At 37.3% G+C, this 22,632-nt stretch overlaps 1 protein-coding gene and 1 pseudogene across 1 annotated transcript in view; both read right to left on the reverse strand.

The window, feature by feature from the left end:
• Positions 1–22,632, reverse strand: part of DYTN (dystrotelin) — a 62,856-nt gene that overhangs the window by 16,952 nt on the left and 23,272 nt on the right. The window contains 1 exon segment of the mRNA XM_037850099.1: positions 21,765–21,913. Within this exon segment, the coding sequence (XP_037706027.1) occupies positions 21,765–21,913 (149 nt within the window).
• LOC119544511 lies at positions 7,652–9,057 on the reverse strand (annotated as a pseudogene).

The raw sequence follows: 22,632 nt of genomic DNA on the forward strand, positions 1-22,632 counted from the left end.
CCTTCCCTCACCTCCTTAATTCTTTGCTCACATGTTACATTTACAGTGAGGCCCTCTCTGATCTCCCTACTTGAAACTGCAGACCATAATCCCAACCTTGCCCTCAGCATCTCCTAACCCCTTTCCTGCTTTATTCATCTTCTAATTGCTATAGAATTTGAAGAGATCTTAGACTTTGCCTTTGTCTCCAGTCCTCAAACTTCTGTACAGTCACACTATCTGGCATACTATTCTAGTTTGCTAATGTTGCTGGAATGCAAAACACCAGAAATGGATCGGCTTTTATAAAAGTTACAAAGTTACAGTCTTAAGGCCATAAAGTGTCCAAGGTAACACATCAGCAATTGAGTACCTTCACTGGAGGATGGTCAATGGTGTCTGGAAAACCTCTGTTAGCTGGGAAGGCACATGGCCGGTGTCTGCTCTGGAGTTCTGCTTTCAAAATGGCTTTCTCCCAGGACGTTCCTCTCTAGGTTTCATCTCCTCAAAAATGTCACTCTTAGTTGCTCTTGGGGTGTTTGTCCTCTCTTAGCTTCTCCGGAGCAAAAGTCTGCTTTCAAAGGCTGTCTCCAAAATGTCTCTGGAAGCTGAAGCTCCTCTCTCAGTTCCAGTGCATTCTTCAAGTGTCCCTCTTGGCTGTGGCTCCTCTTCAAAATGTCACCCACAGCTGCACTGAGTTCCTTCTGTTTGTCAGCTCATTTATATGGCTCCAGTGATTTAATTTAGACCCACCCTGAATGGGTGGGGTAACACCTCCATGGAAATGATCCAATAAGAGTCATCACCCACAGCTGGGTGGGGCACATTTCCAGAGAAACACTCAAAGAATTACAATCTAATCAACACTGATATATCTGTCCACACAAGATTACATCAAAGATAATGGCATTTTGGGGGACAATAATGCATTCAAACTGGCACACCCATATGTTTTACTTATACATCATGTATGGGCTTATTGCCTCTTTATGCCTACTAGAATATAAGCTGCACAGAGGCAAGATTTCCCCCTCTCTTTTGTTTGTATTCCCAGGCTCAGGCCTAGAACAATCTCTGGCAGAGTTGACACACAATCAAAACTGACTCAATTAAGTAAAGTTTCATTCTTTGATCAGTGCAGTTGGCACAGCATATGAAGTACATTTGTGGAAAATGCCCCACTGGCATGAAATATGACAACATGTATGCATGTTTGAAACTTTGAAATTCCTAACTGTGTAGAGCTCTGAAGATGTCTTGGAATTTAGTCTGGGCTCCCATCCAAAGCAAGAGTTCCCTAAAAGACAGTCCTCAAACTTTTAGACAAACTCAGGTGAAACAGAAGTCCAACTCTAAAAATATTTATTTTAATTAGGGTTACAAGCAGATCTTTATGATGGACTTTTCTTAGAGGAGATAGGCCACATGTTTTATCCAGCAGATGACACAGAAACATTCTTGGAAGGCCTCTGTAGACAATATTCTCTGTACCTAAATTTTGTGCTTGCTATAGTCACATTTTGTTCACTGTCCCATCTACTTCTTTCCCCTCTGGCTTCATGCCTGGACAACTAGAGGATATGTATCGCCTGTCCTTCCACAATCCAGGTAAAAATAGGCAGAGCTCTATCAGCAGCACAGTTCTTTTCTTACTCTACTTTTTTTTTTTTTTTAAAGGAGAAATCCTCATGGGGATTTTCTGGTGGACACAATTCACCTGGTACCACTATTTCCAGAAACTGAGGGCCTGATACTTTCCAGACAAATATCCACTATTAACAACAGCTGAGATTATTCAAAAATAGTTCCTCTCAAAATAATTTGAAATATGAATTTCTAAAACTTTTAACTTTTTACATGTAGTTCTGCTTTATGGAGCTATGCAGTTTGAATGTATCATCTATTGGGCTTTCAAATGGAACACAAACACTCCCAAGCCAAGTTTCCCAATGCACAGAACACTAAAACATTACCCTCCTTGATCAGGGCGTGGCAAGAGTAGAGTAACAAATACACAGCTAATGATGAATGACATTCCTTCTGTTAATGTAGTCTGGGACTGCATTGCTTTTGAAGTCATCAGTGACACAATATTGGCTATTATTGAATTGGAACAGATAACTATATGTCTCAGGTCTTCCCCACAATATTTGCTGTGAAGCTTAGTCTTTCCTTTGACCCCTTAAACTCTGATTTTTTTATGAATTTCCCCACTGTTCCAGCCTATCAAAATCTTAGTGAAACATGATTCTGTCATTCAGCATATTTCCTATCCCTACCAGCACTGTGCCATGCACACATTTGAGAAAAGCACACCCTCTTCAGTTTTACCCAAATCATTGATTAAAATGATGGCACAGATAGGAACAAGAGTGGGGCCTCCAGTTTGAGTTCATTATTAATCACCTTTACCTTTTGGTATACTTTGTGGCAGTGAATACTTTTTCAGGATGCCAATGATGTACGTGGAGGGCATGAATTATATAAGAAGGAATAATTAGGTTTAAAATATTAAGCTGAAGTCATCATTTTAAGAATTTTTAAAGAACTGAGTTTCAAATTTCCTTTTTTATTTCTGTTTTAAGTTTCAAAATTGCCTTTTCATTGCTATACTCTTTAACTTTATTTCTAAACTTGTTCCTTGTTTTTCTGATATTATGAAAAAGGTTAAAATTGCTTTTAACACTTGTATTATTTTTATACTTTAAAATTATTATTAAGGTCCTTTTCATGAGTGCTTTTGGTATTTATATAGTGAATTACATCTCATCATATACATATACATGGAGTCATTAATTTATTGAACATCTACTAGATACCAAACACTGTGCCTGAAAACAAAGGTCTCCCTCAGAATAATTGAGGGGTCAGGAATTCTGTCTTAAGAGGAATGAGAAGAGGAAAGAGGAGCTCAAGGAATGACTAGGTATCTAAGACACAGTAAGAATGATAGACAGTTTCCAAGCAACCTAATTATTCTGGTAGGAAGTTAGATGCATGTTGGAGAAAGTGCACTTATTTCTTTAGAGGTAAGTAAAGCAAACAAACGACACAAGAATCAATGCTTCACTGAAAGTGTTTAACCAACTTCCAGGAAATACAGTTAGGTTATCAAAAGTTAAATCTTCATATAAGCCAGATGATTTTCATTATGCTTTACTATTTGAATAAAGCTAATGCCCCCATTTGACCTTCACACTGGGATCATATGATTTTTTGCTTAAGAAATTTCTTCTCAATTAAAAAAAAAGAGCATGGTAAAATGTTCCCATGAAAATGATTGGAAGTATTATTGATTAGTGTTTGCTGTCAGTATTTGTGGATACACATATAGTTTACCTTCTTTCCTTATGGAGAGCACTAATGGATTCGTGAGTTCTCCACAGTTCATTCCTGATGCTGACCATGGTCTAAGGAAGCAAGAAATAGAGAAAATAAGTTTTTGGTTTGAATTTAACCCACATTCTTAAAAATTCATCAAAAGAACATATTTTTAACAATGATAATGCTCAAAGAAATACAGGTCTGTTTCAAAAAGTGACTGGTGTTTGGGTTACTATTGTCCATGCACAATGATGCAGATTTTTGTATGTTCAAGGTCTAGTCACTTGATTGGATGTGGACCCAATAGTTCTCTTCAGGAGATTAAAGCACAGAACAGAGTTTTAGGTGTTAAAAAGCAGTTGCAGTAATCTTTTGGCTGAGCGAGGTTGCTGCCCTGAACATCTCCTTTCCAAAGGCATCTGTAAAAAGCAGTTGGGTCACTGTCCTTAGGCTCAGGAAGCTCTGACTTCTTCCTCCCACCTTCTACTTAAACAAGCTTCTCTTTCCGTTGCTTCCTCCTTGGATGAACATTTTGAACCATCACTTCTCTTGGAATTCACCGAGTCCGTGTGAGTTAATAGTAGCAGGCCAGGCTCCCACTGTGTGTTTCTCTCACACTTGCACTCCCTGAACTGCAACCCGAAGGCAAGTCACGACTGGACCCGGCCTGACCCAGGCTCCTGGGGCGCCACATCCCAGCCCATGGCTCCCACCATGGATGGAATACTGGGCTGCATTACTCTATAAGCATCTGCGGCTGTATTCCGCAGCTTTCTCTCCTCCCTGGAAATGATCTGAAGAGGTGTTGGCCACCTGGAATATTGGAAACATTTGTCCCTAGGAACAGCCTGGAAGAGGAAGAGGGAGGGGCAAGGAAAAGACCCTCTTAAGGTCACACTCTCTGGTTGGTGTGATGGCATCTGTGGCCCCTTGGAGTGACTGCTGCCTGCTGCCTCTTCATTCACATAATCAAACAAGTCTACATGCCTAGCACAGCCTTTGAGTCAATGAACTTTATATCATTAATATGAAAAAAATCTTAAGTTGTCTTACATCAATTGTGTCTTATGGTAAGTACTATTTTGCAATTTGAGGGGCATTTCAGGTTAGCACATGTGGACCTGCCATGTTCTTTTCTATCTGCTGCCTGCTAGATCCATAGAATAGATTCCCTGGTTTAGTTAGCTATTCCCAATTGAAAGGCATTAGATCACTTTCAATTTTTTAAAATTATAAACAGTGCTGCAGTGAACAAAGCTGTACGTGCCTCTTTGTACACTTGTGCGGATCCTTGGTTACAGTTTAATAGATACTACTCCCTTGCCCCCTTTGTGCACGTGTATGCACACACACACACAAATACATGTACACACAACTGTACGTTTCAAAATGTAAAGATAAAGGTTTGCAAAGATGATATACCCTCAATAGATGACCTCGAGGGAAACAGAGACCAGACCTTGGCTGGGAATTGTGATTGAAAAGGATTTACTTTTGTCTATAACATTTTAACTTTTTATAAAGCAAACTATTCATATCCTAGTTGTATAATTTAAAACTGTTTATTTAAAAAGAAAAAATGTATTATATATCTAGGATAGGATGTAGGATAGGATAAAGGAAAGTGAAATAAAGGAGGGAAACTGAAACAGAAAAACCTCTTTTAAATGTCTTCCTTCAAAACAAATAAATGTTAGAGTGAAAAAAATATATATAACGACATTGTGGAAATGTCTTTTCTTCCTCTTTAATTTCAAGCAGGAGATCGAGCAGCTCTTTATTTCCCCTCCCACGTGTAAAGGCAGCGCTTTGCCGAGTACTCACTTCAGGAAGAGGCGTCGGAGGAGCGTTGGAGGAGCGTCTGCCGGCGGCTCGGGATGGCCAGCCGTGATTCAAGGACACACAGCCCGACAGAGAGGGACGCGGGTGCAGCAACCCAGGCTACGCGTTACTGGGCGATCCCAAGACTTCCGCTCCTCTTGCACTTCTACCCAGGACAATTGCACCATGGGAACTGTAATTTTTCTTTGATGATAGAGAAGTATTACAGATGAGGGCATTTTGAAGAACTTGCTTAAGATCAGACAGTACTGATTATAATAATTGAGGGAAAGTGTACAAGTGAGGTGATACATGAGGGCAAATAAACAACTGATTTAAAAAGTTATGAAGTGTTTGCAGAATGTCCACATTAAAATCAGGATAGCATTTGTATTCTCTTTAATAAAGATATTTCGTTGGGATTTTTTAAAAAGGATCCCTCCCTCATCTTTTTTTCTTTTTTTTTACTTCCCTCACTCATCGCTTTCCTTTGAAAATTCCTGAACATTTTCCGTAGCTATGGATGCACTGTTTTCCTCCTCCCTCCCACCCCCCACCCCCTACCCCCGCTTTTTAAATAGTCTCAAATCCTATGATACTGAGTTGGCAAATTATGTAAGTCGCTTTGGGCAGAAGAAAGCCTTAACTCTAAGTAAGTTATATTCAGAAGTCTTGGGCTGAGATTTTCTTTATCTGCAGACACTGGAGGCATTTAAAGGTATCACAGTTGAACGAAGCCTACCTCTAGATGTAGACTTAGGAATGGTCCCCTCAAAGCTGAACTTTGTCCACTAAGGCAGTGAACATACAGTCATTGGTTGCGTATCTGAAGGGGCACATGTTGGGGTTAGAATTGTCCACTATTGGTTGGCACCAGATAGGATAATATTCATGTTGCTCAGCTACATATAAATGAAGATAGATTTTGTGTCTCCTGATGGACTTCACTATAGAATATTCTATTATATGCCACAAAGGAGAAGTAGAAAGTGTACTATAATTAATTATGTGTACCAGTGCACCACCAGTGGCATGAATTCATAATTATTATCTGGATAGAAAACTTACAATGGGCTTTATCCTTGCATATATCAGATAAACCCGATCTACTCTACTCTTTAGAAAAAAACTATATAATTGATTATAATAAATAGACCAAATAGCCAGTAGTTATATATTTTGAGAATATCATAGGTTTTTCTTAATGGATATTTGATTTGATTTTTTGATATGTTGTTCTTTTGGGGTAAAAGGTGAGCATATTTGAGTCAAATTAAGTTAAAAATGTGAAGATTTGGAAAATGAATAAAGTAAGTTTAAAGAACCATTTTATCTAATTAATTTGAAAATCTTGATAAGGCAGATAATTTTCTCAAGAAAATTAAGTTATCAAACTGACTTAAAGTGTGATTGACTACTAAACTTGAAGAAATAGAAAATTTTATCTAACTGTTACTCCAGTGTCCTAATTTACTCTTGAATTCCAGCAACTGCTAAACAAACAAGTAGTTCCTATATTAGATAAATTGCTTCAAAACCCAAGAGAAGATAAAATGTGACCCAGTTGTTTAATATAACTATAAAAGCTCAAGCGCTCAGAACTGACAGACAGGAAGGGAGGGGGGAAGGAGAGGGAAACTATTCTGACTCATACATATTTCAATTAGATAGACTATGAACAAATAAAATTTAAAATATATTTAAAGAATAATCCACCTCAAACAAGAATAGCTTTAAGTTCCAATAATTCCAGGAATGTTTACTATTAGGGAATCTATTTTTTTTAATGAAAAAACAAAAAGGATTTTAATACTTAAAAAGTTGTGTAACAAAAGATATCACATTCTTTAAAAAACAGACTTCATGTACACAACACTAATATGGAATTTATTTTAGCATGCAATAAAAGTAAAACATAATATTCTTTGAAATACATCCATTATAGACCAATTTATTTTACATTTTGTTAATGTGGATCTTAATCGGAGACATGAGGAACATCTCTGAACAAATAAAAAAGCCAGCAGAAAAATGCACAGGACAGTGAGTGGCCAGCGGGCTGTGAGGTGTAATCGGCAAATGGACTCCCAGGTAAAGTCGAGTGTTTGCTCCTTTCCCAAATAGACTGTGGCTCACTACTGGGAAAAACACTCCCTTACAAATTTTTTTCTCAATTTCTTTAACATAGGAGTAAGTTTTTCTTTTCTGTTAATCTCCCAACCATACTTGTGCTAAATAAAATAAGCTCACATTAGAAAACAAATGCTACCTTCTCTCTTAGATGATGTGTACATTTTTAAATGCTCTGATTATTTCTTTCTTAGGGTTATGTATTTCTCTTTTGTTTCTGTAAGATCTACATTCTTCATTTTCTCTGTTTTTAACAAAACTTATTAGCATTTTCTGCCAGGTCAACTGGAAGTGAGGTGGGAAAAAACAACAGGGCAGTTCTCTCTCTAAAGAGGCAAACAAAACTCGGAACACCATCACTTAAACTTTCTTCAGAGCCGTGAGAACGGCAGGCCCTTTATCTCGACCGCGTTTCAAAGCCCTGTCCCTCCAACACCCTCCCCGCGGTGGAACTGGGCGACGCCCTGAGTGAGGCCCTGGAGGGGCTGCGGAGGAGGGCGAGGCCGTCTCTGGCCTCTCTCCAGCAGGACTTCTCGGGCGGGCCCTGGGGCCAAATGCGGGGGAAGAGTTTCCTCTTCTCTTCAAACTGCTTGTCCACGGCCAGGGACAGGGCCCGGAGGCAGCCCTCCACGGCCCTCCAGGTGACCGTGGGAGCCTGCACAGACAGCGCGTGCCCGAGGAAGGCGAGCTTCCCAGCACCCGGGGGTTGAGTCACTTAAAAGGAGACTCAGCTTGGTTGCGTTGTTTTCGATGAAGCCAATCGTCTTCAGCTCCCGGAGGGTCAGCAACTCCCTGATCTGATCTGACACTTTGTTAATTCTTCCAGACAAGAGAGATGTATTTTGAAGATAGTTGCCGCTGAGGGAGGCCCTATGTACTGCTTGACGTCGGCTCTGTACACGAAGGCCACGTGGATCCTCTCGGTGATATTGGAAGTGGTGATTATCCCACGTTGGAATGTCTTTGATCAGATCGATCTGGGTCGGGACGCGTTGCCCACGGGAGTGGCGTCTCAGGGCTCCGTGCCTGTCCTGCAGGTGTTGCGGTGAGGCGTTCCACCTCATCTATCAGCACGAACATCTTTATCGTCAGTCAAATCCTGGATCTTCTGGAATATCTTAGTTACCAGCTTACCGCTTTCTGAAAACCATTTAGAAAAGAGGCTGTGACTTTGTTTTAATTAACTGGCCATAGCGGTACCTGCTGGAAAGCCTAATGGTTAATTTCTGGGCTAAAGCTTTACACAGGGATGTCTTCCCAGTAACTGGAGGGCCATGGAGCAGCACAACTGGATTCCAGGTTATCAAGTAGCTGTTGATGTTTCTGTCTGAAAACAGTGAGGTCGTCATCACATAATCAAGGAGGTGTGATTTAACGTCTGCGTCATACACCAGGCGGCCCCACAGACCATGGAATTCAGCTGCAGGCAGCACCCAGTGATTTGCTGAAATTATGTTTTCTGCCTCTTCAAGTTTTCACTGCTGGGACCATCTTGGATCAGTTGGAAGATGTGAAGTGCAGTTGCACATGTGCTCAAATCAATGGGCTGTGGGTCGTTAACTTTTAACTCTGTGTCAGCAACAGACACGGACTGCACATTTTTGGCCAGAAAATTGATCATCAAACTCAATGCACTGTAATCACCAAACACAATGTTATGTCTGTTTAGTAGCTTCCTAATGCTCAGTTTTATGTCTTCTTTTTTTGCAATGCTGCAACTCCGCTGGTGCACCTCCATGTGGACTGTCGGCGACTCCGCCACGCAGGGCAGAGCTGCTTCAGGTCCCCCATGGCCTCGTCCATGGCGCCCCCGCGGGGCGCAGCAGGGACCTGACCCGAGCACGTCCACTGCCGCCTCGTGTCCCAGGTGCCTGCCGCTGCCGCAAGTCTCCCGCGTGGCGTTCGAATCTCTAGGGAATCTATTATAAAGTACTTCCAATAAAAGAAATGTGATGCCAAAAAAGGGATTTAAAATAAATAAATTCAAAATCATTTCTCGGTGTATACAACAGAATACCTTTTTTTTCAAACTAGGGAAAGAATACTTCCTCCACATTAAAAAAAGAATCATAAACCAACAACCAGCAACAATTTTAATGGAGAAACACTAAAGGAATGCTCCATTAAACCTAGTCCCATGTAAAACAAAACAGGTTGCTCCATTATCTCTTGCATTATTCAACATTTTCCCGAAAGACCTGGAGTGTGTCAGGAATGAAGAGATAAAACAGGAATGAGTGGTTCAAATATTGGAAAGAAGGTCCCGAATTATCTTTTCCCCCCATGTGCCAGTTTAAAATACCAGGAAAAACTATGTTCTTTAATGCAATCTTTAATGCAAGACTTATGGGTGGGATCTTTTGATTAGGTTGTTTCCATGGAGATGTGACCCATCCAACTGCAGAGGAGACCTTTTGATTAGATTATTTCCATGGGGGTGTGACCTGCCCATTCAGCGTGGGTCTTGATTAGTTTACCGGAGTCCTTAAGAGAGCTCAGGGGCTGACACAGATGCCAGATGCTGGGAGATGCAGACAGAAAGACGTTGGGAGATGCTAAGCTAAGAGATGAAGCCTAGAATGTGCCCAGGAAAAGCTAGGAGAGGACCCCCAGACACTTAGAGAGAAATGCCCTGGGAGAAACAAGCAAGGACACATAGGAGCTGAGACAGAGAAGCTAAGAGAGATAGAAACCCAGAGACATTTTGGAGAAAACCATTTTGAAACCAGAACCTGGAAGCAAAGACCAGCAGATGCTGGCCATGTGCCTTCCCAGCTGACAGAGGTGTTCTGGATGCCATCAGCCTTTCTTCAGTGAAAGTATCCTCTTGTTGATGCCTTAGTTTGGACACTTTATGGCCTTAGAACTGTAAATTTGTAACCTAATAAATCCCCTTTATAAAAGCCTATCCATTTCTGGCATTTTACATAATGGCAGCTTTAGCCAACCAGAACATGATTGTCCACCTAGAAGCAAGGGATTCAAACTAAAACAGTATCTGAAATTACTAAGAGCATTAAGAAAAGTTATTCTTGATAAGTATTGAAAAAAATCCATAGTTTTCCAATATACCATCATCAATAATTAAAAAAAGATACAATGGGTAAAATCTCTATTCTCAATAGCAGCAACAAACATGAAATACCTAGGGTGCTTTCAACGAGAAATGTCTACAGTTATGGGAAGTAAGCTATAACATTTTACTGATAGAAGGAGACTTGAAAAAAATAGATTAATAATCACAAAGACAGCAGTTGTTCCCAGATCAACATATAGGCTTAATACAAATCCAATAAAAAGATTAATTTGATTAATTTTGGTGCTTTACAAGATGATTTTGAAGTTATTCTAGAAGACTAATTGAATAATAATAGGTAATACAAAAAATAAAAAGGGAACATTTGGATATCATAACCAAAGAATAATTCAAATAATGTTGTTCTTTTATAGGAATAAAATTAAAAGCCAAATAGACAGCAGTGGAACACATTTTAATATGGTAAATGTTTTAATATATACAAAAGGAACCATTATACAGAAATGAAAATGAAAAAAATTTTTTAAGGGAAGACAAATTTGGCTTTTTAAGTAAAAATCAGGATTGGGAGAATACCCTCACCACTTATCATGCAACAAAATAAAAGCCAAGTAGATTTAAAAGCTAAATGCAGAAAATAATCAAAACATGTAAAAATAAAATACAACTAAGGAATTGTCTAATTTCTCAAAGGGAAAAATTTTCCCAAACATAAGACAGTGTTAGAAATCACAAAGGAAATGATTAATATTATTTTCATAAGAATTGAAAATGTCTATATAGTGAGTCACATGAAAAATAAAAAATGATGTAAACTAGGAAGAAGGTTAAGCTTAAAAATATCAAAAATAGTTAAGCATAAAATATAAAAGTTTGAATATATTGATAAACTCTGATGCACCAATAAAAGTAGGCAAAGTACACCAACAGATAATTCATTGAGAGAAACACACTTACCTTCTAAACTATGTGGGAAAAAATATTGCATTTCACTCGTGATCAGAGAAATGCAAATTAAGGCAAATAAAATGCTTTCCACTAATACTATTAACAAAATTTAAAGCATGGTAATAGTATTAACAAGGATCAAATGAGATGAGTGCTTTCATTCACTGGGAGTATAATTTGGCACATACTTTCTAAGAAGCCGTTTTGCAATAAGTATGAAAAACTTTAAAAATGTTTCCAATTTCATTCCAGCAGTTTCACTTAAAGAAATATATCTTAAAGAACAAATTGGGGAATTGTGTACAAAGAATTATCTACAAGAATTTCAACGGCAAATTTTACAATTATAGTAAAAATGGGAAATAACACAAATATCCAATAACGGAAGAATAGTTGAATAAATAATGGTGACTCTATTTAAATGGCAATTCTGCTGCCATTAAAATGCTTTTGAAGAATTTTATTGACATTGGAAAGTGCTCACAATATAATTTATACTGATGTAGTTCTATATACTCAATACATTTTGCAGTATAACCTAAATTATATTAAAAATACTTACAGGGAAGGAAATGAACCAAAATTTCAGCAGTTGTGATGTCTTGGATTGTGTATAATTTAAATTTTGTTCCTTGCTCTTTTCTGACTTTTTCCAAATTTTCTATAATAAATATGTAGCACTTTTATGAATGGAGATAAAAATTATTTTAAAAATATGCTCCTAGATTTCAACCTGATCACATTAACATCTTGAAATTATTCCCCAAACAAGGGAATGGCTCACTGAACCTCACTACGATATTGCAAGATGGTCCAGATTAATTATGCATTTACAAGAGTTCCTTTCCCTTTCACACAGACTCACCTGGTGATGTGGGCTGCTGTTAGATATTCTTTGAGTTTTTTGCTTGCAGGTCTCTGTGACTGCTGTTGCCACTGAACAAGTTGGACTTACATACGCTGGTACTTCAGAGCTATTGTACTGAATGGAGAGTCTGTTACAGAGATTTACAAGAGGTCAAGCAATTTTTAATTATCAGGTATGAAACTGAGGGAAGTCTTTTCCTTCTCCTTGACAATCTTGAAATGAGAATACAAAGAAATTCTTGCAGGTCATCTTGTTCAGGTCAGATACTAGGCATTCTAAGGGCAGGTGTGTGTTTATTATGTCATGTCTGAAACAACATAGATTAGACTGATTTAAGGTCAAACATATTCCATTTTATAAAATTCTACTAATTTCATTCCTTTATTCAAAAGTGATATTTAAGCAGCTTAACATCTCAAGTTATTGTAGATTAAAAGATAAATAAATCCTAGTTCCTGCTCGCAGAGAGGACACATTTAAAAACCAGACAGATTTACAATCATTTAAGATATAATGTGATAATTTTTACAGGACACAACAAGAGCACAGGGAAGGAAGCAATTATTCTGTGATGCCCTTGATTATGAGATTAGGTGGGGGAGCATTTGGTGTAGAAAAACAGGGTAGTCCATGGTTTCTTTGTCACCTACCTTCTTTTCATTCCTACCCCATCCAAGAAAACTTCAATACCTAGAGGTTGTTCCATGCCATTTTCTGTAGTTATACAAACATGTACATACATCAAAATACATAATAGGAAAACAGGAAACAATAAATGCTGAAGAGGATGTGGAGAAATTGGAATTCTTATTCATTGCTGGTGGGAATGTATAATGGTACAACTGCTATGGGAGACAGTTTGGCGGTTTCTCAGAAAAACAGATATTGAATTACCCTATGATATGGCAATTTCACTTCTCAGTGTACCCAGAAGATTTGAAAGCAGTGACGTTAACAGATATTTGTACACCGATGTTCAGAGTAGCACTGTTCACAGTTACCAAGAGATGGAAACAATCCAAGTGTCCTTCAAAAGACAAGTGGATAAACAATATGTGGTATATACATACAACAGAATATTATGCTGCAGTACGAAGGAACAAGGTTCTGAAACATATGACAGCATGGATGAACCTTGAAGATAAAATGCTGAGTGAAGTAAGTCGGACACAAAAGGAGGGAGAATGTATGTTACCACTTCTATGAACTCCCTGAACATTGTAAAATCAATGTCTTATAATGTAGAATATTGGGGACCTAGTGATAGAAGCTTGTGAGGGGGAATGATAATCTAATATGTTCAGATGTGTTAATGATGGTGAATTTAAAAGTATGGGAATGGATGGGGTGATGATTGTTTGTTAATGGGATTATAAATATCAGTGCTGTATTGAAGGTGAATAGGATTGAAAGGGGTTGTTTAAAGGCATGTATCCCACAGATCAGCACTACAAATATAGATAGATGCTTGCACGATATACTTCTAAGGTATGACACTAGTACAGACAGTTGACAACAGAAAGGTATATGGGAAAAACCTACCTATTGTATACTAGGGACTATAATTAATAGGAATACATACCAGTACCACACAAATACTAGGGACAAACAATTAAGGGCTGAAAAGAGCTATGAGCAGTATTGGGTCATGAGAATTATTTAAAATGGAGAGTGATGAAGATTGTACAATTAAGTGATGATAATGTGAGATATGGATGGATTATTGTGGACATAACATATGCTATGTGAACTCAGGAACCCCTTACTTTATAAGTCAAGCCCTCAATCTTGAGCCTTGCTCTGGTGAAACTTATGGTTGTAAAGGGGAGGCTAAGTCCACCTATATTTATGCCTAGGGGTCACCTCCAGAGAACCTCTTTTGTTGCTCAAATGTGGACTTTCTCTCCCTAAGCCCAACTCTGCAAATAAATTCACCACCCTCCCCCTGATGTGGGACAGGATCCCCCAGGTGAATGAGTCTCCCTGGCAATGTGGGACACAGATTCTGGGAATGAGCCTGACCCCAGCATCAAGGGGTTGAGAGTGCCTTTTTGACCCAAAGGGGAGGAAAAGGCAACAAAATAAGGTTTGAGTGGGTAAGAAAATTCAAATAGAGTCAAGAGGCTGTCCTTGAGGTTATTCCTATGCAAGCTTCAGCTGGATTTGCCAAATGACCACAGTATGATAAGCCCAAATCAACAGTAGTCCCCCAAATCCTAAAGAATACCTGGATGCCTATCTGAGACTCTATAAAAGTTTTACTCACTAAGTATATTCTTCAGAAACTTAAATCCTCCAGAGAACTCCAGCTAAGTCCCAAAACCATAGAAGCAATAACCTCTTCAAGAACATCAACCAGATGTGTCCCCTTTCCTGTAATTTTGACACCCATTTCAACATGAACAAGACAGGGTGGTCACTGCCTAGACATCCCTGAAGATTGGGAAAGTGATTAAACTAGAAGAAGAGATAGCAACAGAAAAGATCGAATTTAACAAAGGATTATGAATCTCTATATAATTTTCTTCTTTTTAGTTGTTAGGGTATTAAAATAGCTAGAAGGAAAGAATTGAAATGGTGGAATGGTAACCCAAAGCATCCTTTGAAATTTGTTCTATAGCTACTTATTAAATTGTAATTGAAAGTTATCACTTTTTTGTATATATGCTATATCTCACAATGAGGAAATAACTGAAACTATGGTACCATAACTCATAACATTTTTGAAAATTTCCTATATAGCAACTTGTTAAAGCATACTTTGAAAAATATTACCTTCTTGCATATATGTTATATTTCACAATAGGGAAATAACTGAAACTGTGGAATTGTAGCCTATAATATTCTTTGAAATTTGTTCTCTAACTACTTGTTAAATTGCATTTGGAAAGCTATCATTTTTATGTATATGTGTTATATTATAAAATAAAAAAATTTGATAAAAAATACATAGTGACAAACTACTTACACTGACTCAAGAAGAAATAAAGATCTGAACCAACTGAGTAAATAGATTGAATCAGTATTAAAAAAAACCTTTCAACAAAGAAAAGCTCAGGACCAGATGGTTTCACTGGTGAATTTTACTAAACATTCCAAGAAGAGTTAACACCAATCTTGCTCAAACACTTCCAAAAAATTGAAGAGGAGGGAACACTTCCTAACTCATTCAAGAAGCAGTATCACCTTCATGAAGATAAAGAAACCACAAGAAAAAAATTACAGACCAATATCCCTTATGAATATCGATGCAAATATCTTCAACAAAATACCAGCAAATCAAATCAAACAGCACATTAAAATAATTAAACACCATGATCAAGGGAGTTTTATCCCAGATATGCAAGTGCAGGTCAACATAAGAAAATCACTTAATGTAATAATATAACATATTAACAGAACAAAGGGGAAAAAAACACATGGCCATCTCAATTGATGCAGGAAAGGTATTAGACAAAATCCAGCACTCCTTATTAATAAAACACATAGAAAATTAGAAATAGAAGGAATTTCCCTCAACATTATGAAGGGTATGTATGAAAAACCCACAGCTATCATCAAACTCAATGGTAAAAGACTGAAAGCTTTCCCTCTAAGATCAAGAATAAGATAAGGATGTTCGCCATCACCACTGTCAATAAACATTGTACTGGAAGTTCTTATTAGAACACTTAGAGAAAAAAAAAAAAGAAATAAAAGGCAGGCAGCCAAATTGGAAAGGAAGTTGAAAAATTTCCCCATTTGCAGACATCATAATCCTATATATAGAAAATACTGGAAAATCCACAACAAAGCTACTAGAATAAATGTCCTCAGCAAAGTGGCAGGGTACAAGATCAATACTCAAAAATCAGTAGTGTTTCTATACACTAGTAATGAACAACCTGAAGTGGAAACCAAGAAAAAAAATTCCATTTACAGTAGTAACTAAAAGAATCAAATACCTAGGAATAAAGTTAGCCAAAGATGTAAAAGACTTACGTGTGGAGAACTACAAGACATTGCTAAAAGAAATCAAAGAAGACATAAATAAATGGAAATACATTCTGTGTTCATAGATTGGAAGACTAAATATTGTTAAGACAATAGTGATTTACAGATTAAACACAATCCCACTCCAAATTCCAACAGGCTTCTTTGCAGAAATGGAAATGTCAATCAAATTTATATGGAAGGACAAGGATCCCCTAATAGCCAAAGCCACCTTGAAAAAGAAGAATGAAGGTAGAGGACTCACGCTTTCCAGTTTTAAAACTTATTACAAAGTTACAATAATCAAAATAGTGGTACTGGCATAAGGATAGACACATAGACCGATGGAATAAATTTGAGAGTTCAGAAATCAACCCTCAGGTCTACGGCAAATTTTACAAGGTTGCCAAGTCTGCTCAATGGGAAAAGAATAGTCCCTTCAGCAAATGGTGCTGGGAAAACTGGATATCCATGTGCAAAAGAATGAAGGGAACCCCTACCTCATATCATATACTAAAATTAATGCAAAATGTATCAAAGAGCTAAATACAAGATCTCAAACTTATAAAACTCCTAGAAGAAAACACAGGGAAACATCTCCAGGACCTTGTGTTAGGCAATGGTTTCTCAGACTTGCGTGAGCAACAAAAGAAAAAAAAAAAAGATAAATAGGAACTTCATCAAAATTTAAAACTTTCGTGCATCAAAGGATGTCATCATGAAAGTAAAAACACAACATACAGAATGAGAGAATATATTTGGAAACCACATAACTGTTAAGGGTTTAATATGAAGAATATATAAAGAAATCCTACAATTCAACAACAAAAAGACAAACAAACCAATTTAAAAATAGACAAAAGACTTGAATACTTGTTTCTCCAAAGAAGATATATAAATGGCCAAAAAGCACATGAAAAGGTGCTCAACATCGTCAGCTGTTAGGAAAATGCAAAGAAGAACCACAATGAGAAACCATCTCACACTCACTAGAATGACCACTATTTTTTAAAAAATGATAAATATCATGTGTTAGAGAGGATGTGGAGAAATAGGAACACTCATTCATTGTTGGTGGTGCAGTCCCACTTCTAGGTATACACCCAAAAGAGTGGGAAGCAGGGACTTGAACAGTTATTTGCATACTGAAGCTCAGAGTAGCATTAGTCACAATTACCAAAAGATGGAGGCAACCCAAGTGTCCATCAACCAATGAATGGATAAACAAACCATGGTTTATACACACAATGGAATATTATTCAGCTATAAAAGGAATGAAATTCTAATACAGGCAACAATATGGATGAACATCATGTTGAGTGAAATAAGCCAAACACATAGGACAAATATTGTATGAACTCACTGATATGAAAGAATTAGAATAAACAAATTTGTAGATTCAGAAACTAGAATATAGGTTATCAGGGGCCAATGTTAGCATAAGGAATAGGGGGTTAATGCTTAATTGATGAATTTGTTTGGGGTGTTGGAAATATTTTAGTAATGGATGGTGGTGATGGTAGCACAACATTGTGAATGCAATTAACAGCACTGAAATATATATCGGAATGTGATTAAAACGAGAAATGTTAGGTTGTAAAAACAGTAAGAGAATAAAAAAGCAGTGCATCTCCATTTGCCAAAAAAAAAAAAAAAAAAAAAAAGTAGGAGGACCCCTACCTTACACCATCTACAAAAATCAACTCGAAATGGATCAAAAACCTAAACATAAGAGCCACAACTATCAAACTCCTAGAAGAAAATGTAAGGAAGCATCTCCAGGAACTTGTGTTAGGCAATGGTTGCTTAGACTTTATATCCAAAGCATAAGCAAAAAAAGATAAAAGGGACTTCAACAAAATTAAAAATGTTTGTATCTCAAAGGACTTTATCATGAAAGTAAAATAACAGCCTATACAATGGTAGAAAATATTTGGAAACCACATATCTGATAAAGGTTTAATATCCAGAATATATAAATATTTCAACCTAACAATAAAAATACAAACAATCCAATTAAAAATGGGAAAAGACTAGAATTGAACATCTTTTTGAGTGTTTAATGATCATTTGGAATTTCTCTTCTGTGATTTCCTATTTATATACTTGATGTATTTTCCTCCCCCTCCCTCTCCTCTACTCCTCCTCCATCTTTTTCTTTTTCTTGACTTTTTCTTATCAATTTGCAGGAGCTCTTTGTATAGGATAGTTTTTCTTATTACCAAAAATATTTTTCCAAGTCTAAGGCTTACGTTTTGATTTCATTTATGATATAATTTACCATAGAAAACTGTTTTAATTTTCATCTCGTCATATATATTTGTCTATGTATTACTTCATGATACCTAGTTTTTCTCCCACACTTAGGAAGATCTCCTATCCTTCCAGATTTCCCAAATTTTCTTCTAATGTTTCAGATAGCTAGCCAATTATGCTATCTTCTTCCATTGAATTAAAATACCACCGTAATCACTTGTTCGGTTCCCTTTTATACTTTTATACTTAAATTTTATATTCCTGTTCTCAGATACACAACACCATTCCTTTGTTTATACTATACCATTTGGTCATATGGTTTAATAGGGAACATTCCTTCTCTTTATTCTTCAATTTCATAATGTTGACTGTTACTGTACTTTTATTCTTCCTTGTTATCTTCAAAATTATTTCATCCTAGTTTAAAACATTGTAATTCTAATTGGAAATGCATTTAATTTAAATGTTAATTTTTGGAGAATAGACAGTCATGTTAGTATCTTCTCTTTAGGAATTTGGTACATCTCTACTTTTGATTAGGTCTTGTTTTCTATACTCAATGAAATACTATATTTTTCTTTATATGGGTTCTTTTGCAGTTTTGTTAAACATTTTTCTAATTTTTCTTTAAATTTTTTTACAGGTACTGTATATGAGGCTTTTCTAAAATTTCTAGCTGTTTTTTACTAGGATTATGAAAAGCTATTATTTGTGCATTTTATTTTGTTTTCCACTACCTTTCAAAGCCTACTAATTCTAGTAGATTTTGCCAGAGTTACTTGGGGTTCCTAGATTCATAATCATATTAGCTGCAAATGGAAGTAATTTTGACTGTTCTTTTGCAATGTTTCAATTTTTTAATTATATTTACAAGAACTTCCAAAAATATTTAATAACAGTAGGGATCTCTGACACCTAGCTTTTAATTCTGTTTTGTGAATGTTTTTGTGGCAAAAGTGAATCCACATCAAAAGATGCTAGCAGGTTACCAGGCAGAATGTGTTGAATCAATGAATGAATTCAATATTATCATTAGATAATAACCATTAATCTCTAAGAAGATGGTCAATATTAATGTGCCAACTTAATAGATATCGAGGATGTGGTTTTCTCCTATTAACCCATTGGGAAATGGCAATACTCAGCCTCTAATCAGAATTTCTGAACTCTTCAATATCTAGGCTACACTGAAAATTATTACACAAAAGAATGCCACTTTGGGGAGCAACCCTATTGTATGCAGGGTAGACAGAGCTTAACGCACTGACATTTAAAGAACCTTTATTTGTTGCATAGCTCTTGAAATTCCCTTTCCTCACCTCATCTCCACAGATGCTCTGAGAGTAGGAAGGACAGGTTAACCCTAGTATTGGGTAAAAAGACTGAGTCATAGAAAGGTGAAGTGATGTCCCAAGGCTACAAACACAGTTGGCTGGGGACAAGGCTTCTGTGTCTCTCTTTCCCAGGCTCAATCAAAACCTACTACCTTGCTCCAACACTGTAATTACTTCTCATGACTCTTTTGTTTCATTCTGAAAGAGCTCAAGATTAAAGATTTAATAGGGAAAGTCCACCTTATCTATCTATCCCTCCATCCCTCCATCATGTATCATCAATTTTATTCATTCATTTATTCATTCAACAAGTATGTATACAGCACTTATATCAAGACGTTATAAATTCTGGAAATAATACAAAGCTCATCCTGCATGGAGTAGGCAGGTCAGAAACAAACAAACAAACAAAATAATATAAAGGACATCAGATGATGATGAAGTGCATTGAAGAAAAAGCAAGAGATGAGGAGGATCTGAAGTCCCCACAGGGGCATGAAATGTCAAACAGGGTGATCACAAAAGGCCTTAAGGAGGATGTGATGCTTGAGCAAAGACCTTTGGGGAGTCTTTAGGAAGTGAAGGAGATAAGCCATGCAGGGAGGTGTCTAGGCATTGCCAATGCCCTGAGATGGGAGCATATCTGGTGTGTTTGAGGAGCAGTTGGAGAGCACTGGGGCTGAAATGGAGTGAGGTGGAGGAGAGTCGCAGGTGAGGACCAAGAGCTAGTAGAGAACCGGGTTACACAGAGTCAGAATGAGGGTCACTTTGGCTTTACTTGAAGATGGAAGCCAACAGTAGTTTTTGCGTAGAGGAGTGACATGATCTGATCAAAATCCGAAAACGATCACCCTGGCAGTGACATTAGGAGAAGACCATGAAAGGACCAGCGAGGAAGACAGGAAGACTAGTTGGGTAGGAGTTCACTTCAATATTAAAAAGGAATAGAACGACCAAGGTGATGGCAGTGGAGAAAATGAGACTTAGATTCTGGATATATTTTGAAGGCACAACCAACAAGTTTGCTGATGGATTGGACTATTTAAAAGACTTTATGAGCCAGGTGTTAGAATTTAAATGGTGAATAAAACCAGATTCCTTGATACAGCTTTTAGCCAAATCGGAAGACAAGCTGTAATCAAATAGTTATACACAAGGAAACTTTCTCTTTCCTTTACCTTCTGCTATTTTAAATGATGAAGAAATGGTTACTTTAAAAACGAAGGCCTCTAAGATTTCTTTAAGTCATCTTTCGTTTGCTAATCAGATAAGGGATGGTTGCTCTCATATACTGGCGGGGTGGTGTGTGTGTGTGTGAGTGGGGACAACCTCTCTGGAGAAAAATTTGGTATTCTGGGGATTAACAATATTCACAATTTTTGATTCAATGATTTTACTTGAGTGAATTTATCTAATAAAATAACGAGAGTGTGCAGCCAGTGAATGTACAAGGATATCGACTACAGCATTTTGAGAAGGCAAAATTTGGAAATAAGCAAAACATTCAAAGATAAAGGGTTGCTTGTGAATTATGGCACTTCTTATAAAGATTATCATGCAGCTATTAAAAACAATGTTTAGGAAACTAATGACATAGGAAATGCTCTCTTTTTTAATGTAGATGTAAAGAAGAATGAAAAATTGTATCTATAGCCTGATGCATATTTTGGTAACATTAACATGTTAATAGTACTTATATGAGTGGTGGGATGATCAATGTCTTTCCTTTCATTAAAAAAAAATAAAGTATTGATTCTGAATGGGGTTTTCAGAAGCAAACCAACAAAAGCTAGGCACACAGAACAAAGTTATTCAAGTATTCTAATATTATAAATCTGTTCATGTCTTTCTGAAGCTTACACTTGCAGGCATAATTCAGAATAATTGGATGAATCAATGAAAGGCATTGCTGCCTCTTAGTTCTACTTTAAAATTAAAGGCTATTTTCCAGAGGCAAAAATTCTCTCCCTCACCCCCACTTCCTGTCTTCTCTAGGATTGCCAGCATTATGAAAGCTGCTGTTTGCACCACATTCTGGCTGCTTAACCTGATACCTGGGCTTTCACTTGAGGGCCTGTCACTCACACACACTCACCTGGCCTGTGCTTGGTGAGCTGTGTGCTTCGGATTCGCCTGCTCCAGCAGCCACTGCCTTCTCGCAGCTTCCTTCCTCCTGCAGTGCCCCTGGAGCAGGTTGTTTCTGAGGGTTCTGAAGAGGAGTTTTGTATACTCCTTTGCTGACATCTGCTGGAATGGCCAACGTGTTAAAGGGTGAGATCAGTGTACACATGGCATTCTTTCCTTCCTTGGGTGGACTGCCCACCGTGAGAGTTTTTAGAATTGTTTCTTATACTGACTTCTACGCTCTTAGAAAAATAATCTTCCTTTCTGACCCTGTAAATCACATTCTCTTTGTATAAACACACACATAGCACAACTCTCCAATTAAATAACTCCACTTTCTTCAACAACTCCTCTTCTGTAGAGTAACCCAAGAATTTGGAATTCTAAAGCTAGAAGAGGGTATGAAAGAGAACTAAGTCTATGGTTGTCTCTATTTGCAGTTGTAGATTCCTTGGAGAACTGGATAACTCATGGATTTATCTCGAGAAAAATGCTCATTCATTTAATTCTGTATACAATTTCAGTGGATTCACAGACTCCCTGAAGTCATCCAGGGACCCCAGGTTAAGAACCTCTGCCATAAGGAAACAAAGCGGGAATGAGGTGCTTCATTAGAAGGATTCCAGAGATTGAAATTTAAAATGTAAAAACAAAGAGACCACATGGTGTCACCCTAACACAGACAAGACCTATTTTTTCCTAGAGTTTTAGAAACAGGAAGAAGATTGGTCCATGAATCCAATGATCTTGGTTAATTCAGGTAAATAAAGCAGAACCTTCTTGAAATTATTTGGCAACATCCAGCACTTGACTTTTGTGAACCATTCATGCTAAAGAGA

The sequence above is a fragment of the Choloepus didactylus genome, chromosome 9 (genome assembly GCF_015220235.1).
Source record: "Choloepus didactylus isolate mChoDid1 chromosome 9, mChoDid1.pri, whole genome shotgun sequence".
Lineage (NCBI taxonomy): Eukaryota > Metazoa > Chordata > Mammalia > Pilosa > Megalonychidae > Choloepus > Choloepus didactylus.